The sequence below is a fragment of the Cyanistes caeruleus genome, chromosome 7 (genome assembly GCF_971803275.1).
Source record: "Cyanistes caeruleus chromosome 7, bCyaCae1.hap1.1, whole genome shotgun sequence".
NCBI lineage: Eukaryota > Metazoa > Chordata > Aves > Passeriformes > Paridae > Cyanistes > Cyanistes caeruleus.
The window spans coordinates 21,950,952-21,969,434 of NC_141707.1; the positions used below are offsets into that span (position 1 = coordinate 21,950,952).

Consider the following 18,483-nt stretch of genomic DNA (forward strand, 5'->3'; position numbering starts at 1 on the left):
AGGCAGAACTTTGTTAGTTAATACAGTGTTTTCCAAAGTTGTAACAAAAGATCATTTCTCCATCTCCCTTCTCTTCAACAGAAGGTCTTAAACAAAAGCTCTGTAGTCATTTTTACTTCTTCAAAATGTTCACTATAGCCTTGATCTCATCACAGAGATCACTCTATCTCATGAAGTATGGACAGTAGACAGTTTCTACAGAGCTCAAGCAGAGTGCTTTAAAACACACCTGTTTCAGAGGCCTTTATGATAATTTCTTATATCTTCTTATATCATTTGTGAGAGAAAAAATGCAAAAATCTGCTAAGTCAGTGTAGAGATCCATCAGAGATACTTATATATTATGAAGAAGCTATCACTGAAATTTTGCTCAGAGATTGAAGAGGAAGCTTGTATTTCTTGTTTATTTTGGGGGTTTTCTATACAGTATCCCAAATCATCTGTATATTCAATACCACTTCCTCAAAAAAAAAATCATTCAAGTTGGCTTCCAAGGCCATGACTTGGAAGGTTATCCATATGTGGCTAATTTTAAGCACTGTGCTCTCCTTACATTTTAAACACATGAAAAATACTTACCTGCTTAGTATAAAATGTTAGAGCCCATTTCCTGAAGGTGAGTACCTTGGAAGTTGCCTGGATTCTCATCAGCCAATTTGTCCTTTGCAAATCCTTGTCTATTTGTTCTCAAGCTTTATGATGCAGAGAAATACATTTTCATTTTTGAAAGAAGTTAAAAAAGGACCTGCTCAAGGTCACACTGGACTTCAGCAATGCCACACACATAGCTGGTCTCCCACATTCAAAGACATCATGGTTTTTCCCTACAAGCACATCACAATTGCTTCTAACTACAGAACGATGACAAGCTTTGCAGTATATCTTGGTCTTACAAAGTTTACCAAACTACACTAATAAGTCTTAGAGCTTTTTTCACCTTCACAGTATATTACCTACCAAAGAGAAAGGTATGTTCAACACATCTTTGTGTCTTCTGCTCCACACCAAACAGATACAATCCACAGTATGTGGCACTACAATGACACTACGGCAAAATACTGCTTTTCTAACCAAGGGGAATTAGACACCATTAGATTCTCCTCCATTCTATTATAGAGTCTATGGTGATTATTATTGAAAAAATATTCCCCTTAATATATATTATTTTTTAAAAAGAAATTCAGCCAGTGGACCATATGAACCAGTATGTTTTAGACCATTAGCTTGACAATAGTGAGATTAGCCTCACAGAAAAGATACAAAATGAAGATACTCTCTTCACCCAGCATGCAGAATGTACATGAATTTAACAATCACCTTGGTTTGAAACAAGTATTCAATATCTGTGGAACTTATTATTAGAATCTTACCAACTTGTGTACAAGTTGTGTACAGGCGACACTTTTTTTCTTGAAACATCTCTACTTTTTGCTGGAGTTTTGGAGCTGAGAGTACCACTCAGCACAGCTGAGGCCTGCTCTACCCACTGGGACATGAAGACAGAGAGCCCAGAAGACATGAATTGAAGCTGAAGAACATGTTATTCCCTTTCTCTTCCTTGTGTAAAGACATCACATTTGTACCAATTTTATATCCAGCAAAATCCTCCCCTGCTTGTAAAAGTGAAAGAGAAGATGTATTTTGCTTTGCTGCAAACATTATGTTCATGGCAAAGCTTCAGGGGGTTATGTAGCTATCTTGAGATTTGCTAGTAAACATCATGGGAATAAACACCAAGTCTTTCAGTTCAGCATGGGCTGGCTGCATGCACAGAGTGGCCTGGGTTGCTAAGGAGACAGGCTGTCATCTTTTGTTTTAGTTGTAATTTCATCACGGTTTCATGCCCAGGCATACTGCTGTAGGTTGAAAAGCATTCAAACACCAGACAGAGAAACAGAAAGTGTGATGGTAGATGTCAACACTAATTGTGCTGAGGGTCACACAGGCACAGAATGAGGGGACAGGAATTCACAGGTCTGAAGAAATGGTACATAAACAAATCAGTCACACTAAGTGGAGGTAATTTAGAGAAGACAGTGCCTAGGCATTCTGTGTGATTTATAAGTTGTACAGAAACACAAAATTTCACAGAGATACACAAGATGACTTATACCCTCACAAGAAAACTTTATATTAGAGGACATATAATTCTCCTTGTTCTGAAATCAGTACAAATATTTCTCTGAACTTCAACAAGTGCAGCAGCAGATCAAAGGTGGATTCAAAAGAAGGAAAATAATTAATAGAGAGAACTACCTATTATTTGGACAGTGGTCATACTAACTTGTGCAGAGAGAGGAAGCTATACACATGTTCAGCTGAAGCAAAATATATGAAACCCTTTTAAGTTTACCCAGAATTATTAGAAGTGAACTTACTTTCACTTTACCTCAGTACATACAGTGTCTGTACAAAGTAGAGCTGCAAGCATACACTAACAATAGCAGTGCAGATGTGCTACCTGGAGATGACTGCTGCACGATTGGCGCTGCTGACCCACGCGCAGGAAGGAGCCTGGAGCTAGCAAGGCTGCTGCTGCTGGAGTGAGGCAGTGCTGGGCTCAGCTGACACAGCCAACTAAGCAGCTTATGTGATGTGTGAGCCCTGCTGAGAAGCACTGCGCATGGAAAATTAACGTGGCGCTAAATTGTTACCCTTGCTGCAAGGAAAAGAAGATTACCAGCTGTGCCAGTCAAGTGAAATGAAACAACTGAACTTCTGGGCTCCATCTTACACTATACAAACCAACTTCATTTGTTTACATTGGAAATATAATATTAAATATTCTTCTAATTCCTATGTACCAAAATCAAAGAAGCCTTTCATGACAGAACACAGCAGCACTGGGGATACTGAATTAGACAAACCAAAGTGATACTTATCTATCTCTATCACTCCATCACTTCCTCTTTCCCTCTTTACCTTCCAATCTTCAAGCACATCCATATATTAAAAAAAAAAAAAAAAGAAATTTTCCATATGCCTGCATTTTCTTATTTGGATTTCAGTTCCTTATTTTGTACCACTATACAAATGTTAATATGGTATACCAGCAAATTATTAAAATTGTTATAAATGTTCCCAAAATAAGTAGTAAATAACATTTTAAATAAGTCCTGTAAGTAATTATCACAATTATTGTTGATTCATTGTAAATGAATTATATGTCAAGTAGTCAAATTTTACCAGCTGTGAGTAATCTGTTTTTATTTTTAACTCACCCAAGGGAAATATTCCTGAGACCATTAGACTGCTCTGGCAACAGGCTACATTTGTAGGTAAATGTAATACCTTTTATTGGATCAAATGATATAGTAAGGAAAAACAGGCTTTCAAGCACACAAATCTTGCTTTTATACCATGACACCATCACAAATTCAGTACTGCTCACAGTAATATAATTGACACATTTTGCTTCTGATCCACAGATTTATTCCTGACTAGTAAGTATATCTACTACACACCTCACGCAGACTTTCAAATGGTCTTTCAGAAAGACAGCAAAAACTAAGAGTCAACTCCATCCTCCTAAGTAAACATATTTCATGAAGGCAGCTCAGTGCAGACCCATGTTGTATTGAACTGCTTTTCTATGATGTTTTGGGCATGTTGTTTTGATTTGTCTTTCAAATCTTTAAACACCCTACATGAAAGCTTTACAACCCCTCCATAGCTGTTAAAACAAAATAGAAACAACTCCTCCACATCCCTTCACAAGACTACAGCTATGTCATGCATGTTACTGGCAGTGTTCCCTGAGGTTCCCTGGCAGAGGTTTCCTCCAGCTGCCATGTACTTTTTCACCTGCCATGCTAGACCTCCCAGGTGGATGTCTGCTCTCCTGGAGCCAAAGGAGGAGGGGATGCATTCTGCTAGACTCTGCTTTTTGAGGGAGAGCTTGCTGGTGCTGTCCCACTGAGCTCTCTGCCTCTCTTGTATGTAATGTCCTTTAAAGTTTGAAACCTCTGTATTCCAATTCAGCCTTCTAAATCCACTGCTTTTGTTATGGCCTTTAAGCAACTTCAATACAATTCCTTACTACAGCAGTTTGCTAAAGCTTTGGTTTGAGAGTCACAGAAAAAGAAGAAAGCAGGGGAAAAGCCAGGACAGAAAAGGCAATTTCCTTAATTTCTTTAAAGAAATATAATTCTGTATTCAGAAAAAGAAATCTTTTAAAAAATCATCTGTCAGCTCTCAGAAGGTAGCATCTCAGTCACAGGCATTTCAATCATGTGCAGCCATTTAGACAGTTAATTCAACCTCACATTCTGCCACTGACCTGCTGTAAGTTCTTAAGCAAATCAGTTCACTTCTACGTCCCTCAGTTCACCCATGCAGTCTTGCCTTATCTGTCAGGAGCAATTGCTCCCACTCTTCCCCTCATGCCTTCCCACACTTACACTTCTGTAGTTGCTCTCTGGTGTGCCTTCACCTAGTTCCACATGGACCACAGTGCTGCACTCAAACCTGATGCTGCACTTCAAGAGGACAGCTAATATTTCCTAAAAATAATTGCCAGTACACTGCAGTGTCCCAGCTCCTTAACCTCCTGAAAAACAGGAAGTAATTTCGTAATGTATGTCAAGAGGGAAATTCCTTTTCACCCTAGGCTTAATATAATATTATCTATATGACAAATTATTTAATGCTACTTACCTTCAACTTTAACATTTATTTATTGCATTTATTATTTTTACGTCTTAAATGAGTAGAATTTTCAAATATTTCACTGTTGATTAATCATGATGCCACATACACACAAGTTCTATAAAAGCAGCAGCAGATTTTTCTATTTCCATCTGTAAAGTTTTATTCTAAGGACAATTGTTTGGGTTTTTTTTTGTAAATTGTGCTTTCAATCTTATCTCATGTACTGTAATTTACAAAGTAAAAAGACTATAAAATTGAAAAACTGTAATAAGAACAAATTTAATAATATTTCTCTCTTATCATTAATTACACAAGAATTGTTATTATACTTTCATGGAAGATGTTAAAATATTTTCAAAACTTTCCTCATTAGAGAAGGTATAATATTATTTATCACAAAAAGAGCATACTTTTCCACTCTACAACTATTTTCAAATGGCTTTCAGGCAGAAAAGGGTGTATATATTCTTGAAATCTATATCCTATTTATACTAAATGGCAGATTTCTACAGTTCATTATAAATCAGCATGTACAAAATTCCTTGCTTAGGTGGCAATTAAATGTACAGTGAAATTGTGCATATGCAAAAAGCTAATTTTAGCTAATTGACCTTGAATCTCTCGCTGTAAGCAAAGAGCTGACAAATAGGATAGGCTGAAATATGACAAGATGAGACTAAACTAAATTGCTTCATGGGAATGTATCACTATGTTTAGAGTTAATTAAAAACATGAAAGATGGAAAGGGACATTTTACAAGACCATGTAGTGACGGAATAAGAGGGAATGGATTCAAACTGAGAGGGAGTAGGTTTAGATTAGATATTAGGAAAAAACTATTTACTGTGAGGGTGGTGAGGCACTTGAACAGGTTGCCCACAGAAACTGTGGATGCTCATCCCTGGAAGTGTCTAAGGTCAGGTTGGATGGGGCTCTGAGCAACCTGGTCAAGTGGAAGGTGTCAAACCCTAGTGCACGGGACCTTTATAGGTCTTAGAATTTGTGACATAAATATCAACTTCAGCAGAAAAGTTGCTGTGAGGTTCTGTAAAATTGTATTTTTCTCTTTGTATATTTTTAAATTACATTAATGAAAGTTACTTAGTGAGGTGCTTTTTCACCAGCTAGTTTTGTTAATTTTTCATTAGATTGTGCAGACACATAACTTCATACTGAAACAATGCAAATATTATTCATTGTTTCAGGATTAGACTTATTTCACACACACATGATCAGATTTAAAGTTTAAAAAGAATACAAAGGAACATTGGAAGAAGAAAGACAATTTAAGCTGGTCACCTAGTGTTCTAACACTTTGGAAAATTATTCTGATCCTCAGATGTACTTAATTTTATCCCAGGAGAATGCCTTGATTCAGCAGAAGACAAGGAAACGTGTGTCTGAGGCAATCTTACTAATCATTACTTCCTCCTGCCAGCATGGTAATAAATATTCAAAACACAGAGCTGAGACAGCTTTAAATAATATTGTGACATCAAAAATATCTCTGAAAATAGGAAAACAGACCAAATATTTTACCTGTCATGAACTCATTATTACAGAATTCATGTATCTTTACCACAATATCACAACCTTTCCTACGGATGTGTCTGATATGTCATATTTCAACACCTAATCCTTCAAAGGATCAACCATGCTTTAATTATGTTCCTTTTAAAACATAAGTATACATTTACCAGTGTCAATTTTTTAGCAGCTGTCAGTAAAATATAACAGCATATTCACAGCATATTCCCTGCAGTTTTAAATTAACTTCAGCACCTCTCCAGTTCTTTCTGACTTCAAGTATCTTTTTCTATTTCCATTCTTGATATTAAATTTGGACCAAGCATGTACATTCGTATATGTAGATATATACACAAGGAGTACATCATCTTGAGTGTGATCATACGGGATACATAGGACAACCAGGGGATCAGACCCAGCCAGCAGAAAGGGCAGGTCCTGCCTGCTACACCTGACCTCTTTTTTTTGGCCAGATCATCTGCCTAGTGGACGAGGGAAAGGGTATGGATGTCGTTTACCTGGACTTGATGTCCAATCTCCTACAGCATGCTGCTGGAAAAGCTGGGAGCACATGGCTTAGACAGGTGCGCTCTTCACTGGGTTAAGAACTGCCTGGATGGCCAGGCCCAGAGAGTGGTGGTGAACTGTGCTGTTGCATCCATTGTGTCCGGTCACTAGAGGTGTCCCCTGGGGATCAGTGTAGGGCCTAGTCCTGTTTAATATCTTTACTGATGGTCTGAATGAGGGGATTGAGCATGCAGCACTATAGGATGGGGGCAGAGTGGCTGGAAAGTGGCCCAGTGGGAAAAGACCTGGGGATGTTGGTTGACAGCAGCTGAACATGAGCCAGCATGCTCAAATGGCCAAGAAGGCCAGTGGCATCCCAGCCTGTATCAAGAATAGTGTGGCCAACAGGGCCAGGACAATGACTGTCCCCTGTACTCAGCACTGGTGAGGTCACACCTCGGGTGCTGTGTCCAGTTCTGGGCCTCTCAGTTCAGAAAGGACATTGAGATGCTGGAGTGTATCCAGAGAAGGACAATGAAGCTGGTGAAGGGTGTGGAGCACAGGTCCTGTGAGGAGCAGCTGAGGCAGCTGGGAGTGTTTAGCCTGGAGAAGAGGAGGCTCAGGGGACCTCATCACTCTCTACAACCTGCTGGAAGGAGAGTGTAGCCAGGTGGAGGTCAGCCTCTTTTTCAAGGCAATCTGAACCAGGACAAGAGAACATGGTCTTAAGCTGTGTCAGGGATGGTTTAGGTTGGACATTAAGAATTTCTTCACAGCAAGGGTGATTAAACATTGGCATGAACTGCCCAGAGAGGTGGTGGAGGCACAATCCCTCAGGTTCTTAAGGAAAGACTAGATATGGCACTCAGGGCAATGTTCTAGGTGACATAATAACTGGTCATAGGTTGGACTCAATGATCTCAGAGGTCTTTTCCACCCATTTGACTCTGTGATTCTGTTATATTGTGGTATTCTAACTGAGCTTGTTTCAAGAGTCAAGTTTTCAGCTGGACCGTGATAATCTAATCATATGTGTGGAAAAAGAAATCTCCAATTCCATTTGAACTAGGTTTTGCTTAGTTGTGCACTGGAAGTTGAAAACAAGACATGTTAATGCTTAGAATCACAAATGTAAAGTCAGTTCAGTACAAGAGCTTCAAATCTGATTCATCCTGCTAGCACATAACACAATTTATTTCAGTACAATAGAAGCAGATTTTAGGTAAGTGCTTTAAGTGTTTAGTAATAGTCAGCTTTAAACATACTAACACTATCCTGTCTTATTTATCTTTTATTGGTATGCTTGTATTCAGTGTTTCAGTTTCTGAGAGTCTATGTTTTTAAGGATGAAACAATATTAATTAGGTTAAACAACAATTATTCATTTTCAGTGAAAAGCTTTAAAGCTGCTCTCAAACTAACTTATCCTTGTCACGTTTCTCTGTTGCTTCCTCACAGCCTAATTTTTACCAGTATTTTCATTTTTCAGCAAAATTTTTGTGACTCACAAGCTCTGCTCAAAACAAACGTGCAAGGACAGCTCTTTTTGTGTCCTGATACTGCTAAACAAGCCTCAGAGTCATCAGAAAAAAAGAGCTAGGATGCTTGAGTCACTCAAAAATTAAGCAGTTAAGCTGCTACTTTGAGTGCTGCCAGTAAGAACATTGAGTTGAACACCTTCCTTACACCACCCTCAGTCACCACTATTTTCCTCTGAACCTTTGCTATTTCAAGTACTGTGCCATATAATCCCTTTGATATGTTTTGCAAACTTAATCTTAAAATATGGTTTTCTTCATTTTACAGACTGTTTGTGACCCAGGCTGATCTAGCAATTCCACTTTTCAGTGTATTTGTCTCCTGCTTATATCTAGTTATTCCTATCTGTCAGCTTGGAACATCCTGCATCATTCTTCTCTGGGTTTTATGTTCCTGGGGTTTACATTGGAAAATATTTCCTGTCAGCTTTATTCTATTCTGAAACACTACTGTAGTGTCTTCTTTCAAAGCAAGCTTTTTCATCTCCCCTCTTCACTCCCCCTTCAGAATAAATCGATCTTTTTCACTGCCAGATGAGATCCCATGATTACCTTATGAATTGACCGAGGTACCTATGTTTCATATGTAGACAGTTAAAGTCCATTTAAAAAAAAAGCCTTCATGCTTTCTGTTTCTCTGATTAACAACATTTCATTCCTCTGCACTTACTTTATGATATTTTGGGGTTTGACATAAATTATCCTATATCAAAAACCTTTAGGCAGCAAGATTTTTTTGCAAGTGAGTGCAAAAAGTGAGTTAAGTGCCTTTCTAGTGTTTACTGATCTCACCACAACCTCACCTAGAAAACACTCTTCCTAATAAACTGTTACCTAAGCACACCTTTTCATTTTATTGCAGTTCTAAATTCCCATCTTTCACATAAAAAAATTTGGTGCATATTTTAAAAATACCAGAAATATCTCCTCAGAAATGAAGTAAATTGCATCTTTCACATCACTTGAAACCTGTCATTTATATGAGCAACTGCAGTGACTTGAGCAAGCATGTTATGCAACCTGTCATTTAAAAGCCATTTCAACAACAGCATAATGGATATCTAAGCACCTTACAGCTGTTTTGCAGATTGGCAAGGAAGCCTGGCATGTCTCACACAGGCATTTAAATGTGATATGGGTTACTATGGTTATGGTACTGAGTTGGTTCTTCCAACAGATCTTTTCAAAACAGGAAGTATTCAAAGCTACACCTGTTCCTCTTTGATATGCCATGTACATAACATACTTTGGTTACACGTGTGCTGTATTTTCAGGTCAAAATTTTTCAGATCAAAATATGATCTAAAATATCTGCTTATCTCATTGGCTTTCTGCCATGAGAATAAATACCTTCAACATAGCAGGGAAAATAAATTTGGTATGATTACTGCCCTTGATGGCAATTACTCAAGCAAAACAGTATCATAAAAATAACCTTTAATAATCCATGTTCAATAAAATCTTTCATAATAAGTCCATTATTATCTATAGAAGTATTTTATAGACATCTCATTTTAGAAATGTCTTCAATCAAGGTGATTCCATAAATAATGCTTGCACAGTGGTTTCTAAGGTATCTTGTGTCTCCTTTGTGACGTAAACTGGTTGTTATGGAGATGGTGAAATATCAACCATTCTTTGTGAGACTGTGCAAGATCAATTTTAGACCCCTTACAGCAGTCTTTTCTCTGCTCAGCTATAATCAGCCTTCCTTAGCAACAAAAATAGAGGCATAAAAAGTATGAAAGGTTTTAAAACAAACGTTTGCATGATACTTTTAACTCTTCAACATACAGAAAGAGACCTGTGTGCATTTGTAATAGATAAATTCCATCCCAAATTCCCCAAACTTCATGTGGCCTTTAACAGAAAAGAGGCTTGTACTGTTGCAAAGGCTTAACAACTTACAAATAGACAGGCCACTCCTGTTTCAATTCTTGTTTTTAAATTTCATAATCCATATCTTTCAGAAGTATTTTGTGTTCCTTAAAGCAGGGTGGGAAAAGATTGATATTTTTCACCCCCAAGTTTGGTAAAGTACAAAATTTTGTTCAACTATATGTTAAAACTTTTTAGAGCTTCATGAAATAGAAGGCAAAGGGTTATATCTGGGTACTAGTATGTATAATTATGTAAGTAAGATACTTGAATATGGGCTAAGATACCTGTGCGCTATTTTCCTCCATTTTTTTAATCTATGCTAGCCCATGTGTCTAAGTTTAAAGGTCCCCAGTCAACAATTAAGGTTAAAGAACACATAGATCAGTCAGGGTTTTGCACTGTGCAAGACTATAGACTAGAAAGAAGGAATTCCTCCTTCTCCCCCCAGTCCATATTTACATCATGGACGAGCACCCCAAAACATACAGTCATAACATTCTTAGGACTCCCAGTTATTTGTAGGTTTGCTGCACTTTCCTGGAAACACTACAGAAACTAAAATAATGATTATTAGAAATCCATTTTGTACACTCAAAGTATATTATTTTTAATGAACAGAGGACAAGATGTAAGGCAGAAACACAGCCACAAGGGAGGGAAGAAAAGATCCCCTTTTACTATGGGGAAGTGGCAACAAAGTGTGCATTGCAAAGAATGGAGACAAGCCAGTCAGGCGCCTTTGCCTACCTCAGGTGCCATCCAAAAGGGTGTTCCCACTGAGGTGTTTCTGCGCAGTCGTGTGCTGGTGAGCTGGGCTGAAACACCTGCAACAAAACAGATCAAAGAAACTTGGCTTCAAACTCATTGTCATTTCGGTAAGTTTGTTCCAATATCTGGAAACAAAATCCAAACCTGTGACCACAAGCTGCCTGGCCAAAGTAGGTGCAAATTACTTGTTTGATCAATTCCAGCTCACTGTTTTCTTCAGCATTTCTGAGAGAATTTTTTTTTTCTCTGAATGATTCTCAGTTTGAAGCACTTTTATTAAAACTCAAAAATTCAATTGTCACATAAATATCTCAGATTTCTTTCTGCTGTTTTAATAAGTATAAATGGGAATTATTAAAATTACAACTTGACTTCAAAACTTGTGTTTCAGAAATGTACTGCCCAAATACCACAGACCAAAAATTTGCTCACTAGCGTACTTCCAGAGGCTCCTGTTCAATAAAACACTTATGCACTTACTTAAATCTTTCCCTAATGGGAAAAGCTCAGAAGCTCAAACTCACACTGCAGCTTGTACTTAGGGAATTAAGCACATACTTAAAACAAAACATTAGCTTCAGAGCCTTGCTGACTGGGCATGAACTACTGAAGCACAACTGAAAAAACCAAAAGAATGAACTAGTGTGCAATCAAACAATGTTAACAAATCAGAATGAACTTTGACAGCAAATCTTCTGTGCTATGGTCAACATATAATTGAATGAATTCAGTTCAGTAGCATTCCAATGAGGTGACACAAAGCCAATATTGAATTAGAAATATATTTTGCTTTAATATTTTTTTAAAACAAAAGCCACAGTGGTTTGCTCTTTTGGCATTACCCAGAGACAAAAATGAGCAGAAACATATAAGACATACTGACTGCTGCCAATAAATAAAAACATGAGATTCATAAATTAAATTATTTGATTTCTAATTCCAGCATTTAATTTTATACTTGTTTTTAATTTTTCAGTGTAATTGCAAGTCTTCCGTGAGTTCCTGAGTACCACTGGGAAACAGTTAATGGCTAGGACATACAACAAGCCTCTGTTCACTTCACTGTGATCTCTCTTCAGCCAGCTTAATTCATAGCTGCTGTCTAGGGATATTCCAAAACAGTGCGCAATACCAAAGAGCTGAGAGAGGGAGAGCATGAACAAAAATGAATTATAAATTGCAGACATTTTGAATCAATTTACTGTGACCATCATTTACTTAAATATATTATGTTGTTGACAGCAGTTGAGGGAAGAAATGTGTGTCACTCTGAAAAAAAAAAAAGCTGTAAAGTCATGCAGTAAAGGAAAGAAAAGCCTCAATTAAAGATATCTTTGTAACCCTCTCTGTGACTTAATATCCATATGTACAGCCTTGAATATGTACAGCTCTTTTTAGATCAAGATTCTGTCTCATTTTCTGGACTGAATGGATAACATTCACTGAATAGGTCATAATTTGATTGTTTTTTAACCCCACTGATTTGATTTCTTGTTTCTTATTTCATATATCCAATCCTATACTAAATTTGAAATTATTGTTTTCCTTTTCTTTTGACATATTTTCTTCCCTACTCACCAAGCAACAAATCTACTTAACATTCCCACAAAATGGCAGAGGATTATTAGTTCCAGGGATTAACCTAAAAATATCCAAAGCATCCACTGTGTTTGGGTACTTAATCTGAGATCTTTCAGTTTTCAGGCACTCCACAAGCCTAAAGCAGAGCTATAATAGATCTCAGCTGCAGTTCAAGAACACACAGCTCTTCTGCAAAGCAGGACAAGATGTTTCAAACTGCCTATTAGGAAAATGAGGAACTGAGTTTGATGTAAGTGACCCTCCAGCATCACAGAGAAACACAAGCAGAAGCAAGAATAATCTCCAATTTGATGTCATTCAACTGTCTCAACTGCAAGTCCCTTCTCTTCCTGAATTCCTTGCAATTTCACTATTTATTTTTCACTTTCTGCAAAAAATGAGACAAACCAGTTCTACACACAACATGACCCGTGACTCAGTCCTCAATCATTCCCAGAGACCGTTCTGTGGCTATAGCAGTGGACAAGACAGGAAAAATAGCAACTTAATAAAAGCTTGTTGCCTGACATTTCTTTAGTCAGAAAGCCCATAGATAAATGGGCATTTCTTGGCATTTCCTAACTGTTTAACATTAAAGAACACTCGAGATTTAAGTCTCATTTTTTTCTGAGCCTCTCATATCTGTTGTGATTTTCTAATGCTACTGTGCTAACTTAAAAAGTAGGAGAAAACCCCTGAAACCTAAATGTGGAATCAGAGAGACTTATGGGACACCAGAAAGACTGGGAGTCTCAGTTTCCTTGACACTTGGGGTGGCAGTACACAGGTCTGTCTTAAGGCCTTTAATACAACTGATAAAAATATTTTGCTTTGGGGAGAAAAGCAAACTTTTCCAACAATGCAGTAAAACCAGATTAGACTGCCAAAATTCCCCCAAATGAGAAGGGATCTTCGACTCTTCTATTACATCAGGGACTCACTCCAAGTTTTGCTTCAGGTCTTATGTTTCTCCTAGCACTATTTTAATTGCTGCCTTTACAATTCAAAATAATGAATTTGTGTCCCTAGAAGATACTAAGGAATCTCGTATGTGCCAGCTTCCTTTAGCATCTTAAATATATAAATATGTGTGTTAAATTTATAGTACTGTGACATCACCAGTATACAATTTTATTTCCTCTGCATAAATTTAATATTTTACGATTTTTTAAAAATATTATTTGCAGATTTTTTTTGACTTATCATTCTACCCTACTCTCACTTCTTGAACATTTTTATTTACCTTGGTGCACTGCTAAACAAACATATTATTCACACACTATTTTCAATGGTGATGACCTTATGCATTATATAGTTTCATTAATAAATCGTACTACTAATAATCTGCTTCTGTTACCTTTAATAAAGTTGTCCACTCCCTTGCATACATATCTGAGGGACTAAAGCATTTATTTTATTTTTTCTAAGTGTGTGTTCAAAGAAATAAAAATTGGACTTTCAATCTATTGCCAACTCCCTTTCTATCACCCTCCCTCCCTTTCTCCTTGTTTCTTATGACGCATCTAGACTAGCAATGCTCAAACTTAAAAGCAATAATCACAAATTAAATGGATGTTGAGTTTTGGACCCAAGGGACTATTTTACCTTCTGCTCAGATGGGAAAAAATATGCTTAAGGCTATCAAAAGCCATTTCAGAAATAATGTTTCCTTTTCATATGCAAAAGGCAGAATATCTAAATTTAAATTAGAAGGACAACTGCCCTGAAATTGACATTTCTTCTGAAATGCAAAAGAGCTTTGTAAATAAAATGCTAGCTTCAGAACTTTTTTAAATTATTAAATTATGTTTAAGCTTTTAACAATTAAAACTCTACTGATTCTTAGTTAGAATTTTTATTCTTGCTGTAATCAGGTTTCTATTGCATTTTCCTTCTTAAAATAATTCTGAGTATGCTTCTGAAAAAGCCTTGCTGTGACATTCTGTCTTCCCAGGGGAAAGTAAACAGATGCCTTTAGCTAAACTGTATGTATCAAGAAAACAAAGGGGAAGTGGTCATTACCAAAGTCAACGAGCTTGACTCCACCTTCTGTTGTCAGAAGAATGTTGTTCCCTTTCACATCACGATGAATGATCCGGTTATTGTGTAAATGTTGAAGGCCCTATATACCAGCAATAACAAAAATAAGTTTATTCCCTTATCTAAAAACAATTACCCTGCTATTAGGGAATGTAATGAAGAAAATCTGTGCATACTCTAAAGAAACAGCTGTCCACTGGATTACATGCCTTTATATAACCCTTGTTGTAACAGCTCATGTAATATTGCCCACATTACCATACGTTATAAATGTAAAACTTAAGTATGTGATACGTGAGCTGCACCCTCTGCTGTCATTACAAGCCCATGGAACATCCTTACCAAGAGAGCACCATATAGGATGTATGAGATTATAGCTTCATCCAACCTTCGGCCGCACTTCATCAGGCCTTTGACAAGCTCTGTGACAGAACCTCCATTGCACAGCTGGAAAGGGCACAGTTGGGAGGAGGGAAAAAAAGCAAGACAAGTCCTCAGTTACTCAATATACTTGTTTAGGCTATAAACACCTACTATGCAAAACTGTGCTAGAACACACGTCTGGGAACAACAGAACTCATTCATGATGTTAATAAAAATCACAGCAGCCTGAGTGAGGAGAGAGAAAAGAAAACTGAAAATTATAAAGTGTAATTTATAAAATGCAACAAAAAATATTAAAAATATGAAAATAATATGAATAGGAGTGTATTTAAGTGTTAAAAGAGGATTCATAAATCAAATTTACATTATTTGAGTATTTTCACAACAATACATGCATTGTCTTTTTGAAAAAATCCTTTTGTGCAAAGGTCAGACAGGAAAGATTGATGCTCTTGATAACTGGGAAGAAATAAATTAGTCATTTTCAACTTTCACTCCATCAATGCTCCTGATGGCAGGCAATATAAAATAGACAGAAGCTATATCTCTATACTCAGATTTGATGCCATGTGCTGTCAACAACCAAGAAACATTCTAATCCAGAGAAGCAGCATCTTGCAAGCATTTTCTACTAATGGGCTGCTAAATATCAAAAGAAGAGGAGAAAAGGTAAAATTAGCATCTTTGTAAATCAATGTTCATCCAAACCTTAAGATTACTGTCCATACCATTTTAAGCAGGTATTAATATCCATTTTTTCTCCTCTCTCTTTCCTCTTATTACCTTGATATTTACAATTGTATGACCAAAAAAGAAAAAAAGATGGGAGAATTGACTGCCTTTCTCACACTGAATTTTCTCCTCTATGCTGGTTTTTGTGGCCAGCACCCTTACCAGCATTTCTGCCACAGAATCACATGCATTTCAACACAGGTTCATTTAACGTTATCAGTTTAAAATACTACAGTATAAATCAGGAGACTAGTATCTAGAAGCTAAACAAATTATCACGATTTGCATCTTTCAAACAGTTTTTATGAAAAACTGTGTATCAGTCCAACCAATAATTTCTGTTATATGCTAATAATTATTGCTAATCTCCCCTTGCACCAAAAAAATTTCACTAGACTAGAAGTCTGAGTTCATGGAAAGGACCTTGAAGAAAATTTCATCACTTGATACATTGATAAATTCTGTAGGAATTTGACTTTGACTTTTAATTTGTTAGTAGGGAACATTTTACATGCCTTTCATAAAATCTGTGGGACCATTCAGGTCAAGATCAACGACCAAATGTATTTACATGAAACTGCATGTTTTTCTTCCCATAGCTAACCATTTGCTGACAAGTCATTAAGCTAAAGTTTTCTTTGTATTGCTTTCATTGCATTAAATGTTCTGTTTAGACAGACTATACTAAATTTATCTCTAGGCCTCAAAAAAAATAGATAAAAATATGCCCTAACTTAAAAAAAACCCCAAGCTGCTTGCAAATGTAAAATAAGACTGACAGCTGTTTGGTAGGATATGGTAAATGAATGTCTGACTCAAAAATATATCCCACAAACACTACTGCAGCTGTCTGTGACACTATTTTTGAAACTCAGCAAAGACCTCAAACAAAATGAATATGAAAACTTTCTTATCACTTTATGCTTAATGGTAATTCTTAAAAGGTGGAGAGATGCACACTGACATGAAAAAGTAGAGAAGTTTACTTTACAGTTGTCCAAGACTTGCATCGTCATAGAAATACTAAAGGTGTCCACTTTTGCTACCCTTCTTATCACAAGCACTTATCAAAGTAATGTCCTGCTTGTAGTGAGTAAAAATGGCAAAACTGTGCTTAAAGGAAAAGAAACTCCCCTTTTTATTGGAGGTTTTGGAAGTCATACATAAAATTAATGTATTTCATCAAAGACTCAGGAATCAAAGCCTGAATACTTTGTATACTCCCTTTTAATGAAAATGTCCCATTAATTTATAATATCACAAATCACTGCTATGCATGCATAAATTTGCTGTAAATTCCAAGGCAAGGAATAGTTTGTCTGGTAAATTTTTCCATATAAGGAAAATACATTTTTTATAATGTCAAATTTCTTCCAAACTTTAGATTATGCGCACCAAAAGCTACCTAAAATGCACATACTTAATTGATAGAGTTTACACACACATACAACTTGTTCAAATTCTACATGTGGTTTTATTTCAGAGTATATGATGATTTTGCTCTATAAAATTCTGTCATTTGGCACTTAATGGATCTTTAGAGACAAGACTCTTCTATTAAAAAAGAAAACACAGAGGAAATCAAGCCCAAACTCAACACAAAGCCAGCATGCATACAAAGAAACCAACACCAAATTAAAAATACTAAGGTCACTTTTCAGTAGTTTGAAATTTAAGAGGAAACACTTTCAGAAGTTTTCATTTGAGCTACGTATTGCTCCAGTACATAGAAGTTAGATCTGTTGGGATTCCACAGCTTGTAGCAGAAATAAAGATTCCCTATTCTGATGCTAGTCATCATTCAAGAATGGGGAGTGGAATTTTTAAAACAATCAATAATTAAAAAGTGAATCCTACTTTTTTCCAGTCAAGTTATGAAAGAAAGAAATGCTTGACTACTTTGTTACTGCTCATCAGTAACATTTGTTACATCAGTATCATTTGTTACTCAGCAGTAACTGCCTGTGCAGAGTTCTGCATCCATTAAGCCTGGAAAGAAATCCTCATTTTACAACCACTTCGGCAGTCACTTAACTAGAAACAAGACGACCAGAATACATTTGCCATTGTAAGAGAACTAATTGCCACTGAACAAGAAGAGTTAATAGAAGGCATTTCTGTTGCTAGGGTCCCAACAACAACCAGCCAGTCCCCAGTTTAAAATTACCATAAAACAGACTTTCCCATTACATTTTCACTGTTCACTTTTACAGTAGGCAGCTTGTTAACTCCCCTCTGTCACTACTTCATCATCTTTTGCATTCCCCTCAAATGCCTGAGTTCCCCAAAAGCTTAGATAAATGTCTTATCTAATGCTTCCTCTAAAAAAACAAACAAACAAACAACCACAAAAAACCAACAAAAAACCCCAAAACCTGCTTATTTTGGAGGCAGAATGTAGCAATTCAAACAGAAATTAAATGCAAGACCATTCCCTATTAAACAAATTTTGAAGTTTGGATGTGATTTTTAATAGTAGGTTATGACACATCATCTATCAGAAAATCATGAAAGCCTGTGACTCTTATAGCATTAACAGACAAAATTCCAACCACATTTGCTAACATAGAATGTAATATTGTCAAAATGTTTTTACCTCAAGTACTAGCCAGAGCTGTCCTCCCACATATTGATCTGCTTTGTAAAACATCCCATAAAATCTAACAACATTAGGATGATTGGGAAGAAACTGCAAAATATTATATTCAGCTTCAATTTCTTCATCTACATCCTAAACAAAAAAACACAAATATACAGAACATACAGTGACTCCAAATAAAGCAAGAATGAACTCTCGTGGATAGAAAGAACTAATTTTATCTTAGTTTGTACTTCTAAATAGTTTTACTTTAATGAACATAAAAAGTACACTATA

The 18,483-nt window shown here is 36.5% G+C and overlaps 1 protein-coding gene across 33 annotated transcripts in view; it reads right to left on the reverse strand.

The window, feature by feature from the left end:
- MYO3B (myosin IIIB) overlaps nucleotides 1-18,483 on the reverse strand; it is a 205,671-nt gene that overhangs the window by 159,554 nt on the left and 27,634 nt on the right. For 31 of the 33 annotated variants that reach the window (XR_015288937.1, XR_015288939.1, XR_015288942.1 and 28 more), the window contains 4 exons: nucleotides 18,205-18,339; nucleotides 14,835-14,939; nucleotides 14,475-14,574; nucleotides 10,851-10,927 (listed from right to left, as the gene is read on the reverse strand). Coding sequence is in view for 25 of the 33 variants with exons in the window: in XM_023931028.2 (XP_023786796.2) it covers nucleotides 10,851-10,927; nucleotides 14,475-14,574; nucleotides 14,835-14,939; nucleotides 18,205-18,339 (417 nt within the window). In the remaining 8 variants the exon portion in view is untranslated. The remainder of the gene's footprint in view (nucleotides 1-10,850; nucleotides 10,928-14,474; nucleotides 14,575-14,834; nucleotides 14,940-18,204; nucleotides 18,340-18,483) is intronic. The other 2 variants (XM_086896751.1, XM_086896750.1) reach the window with 1 other exon arrangement.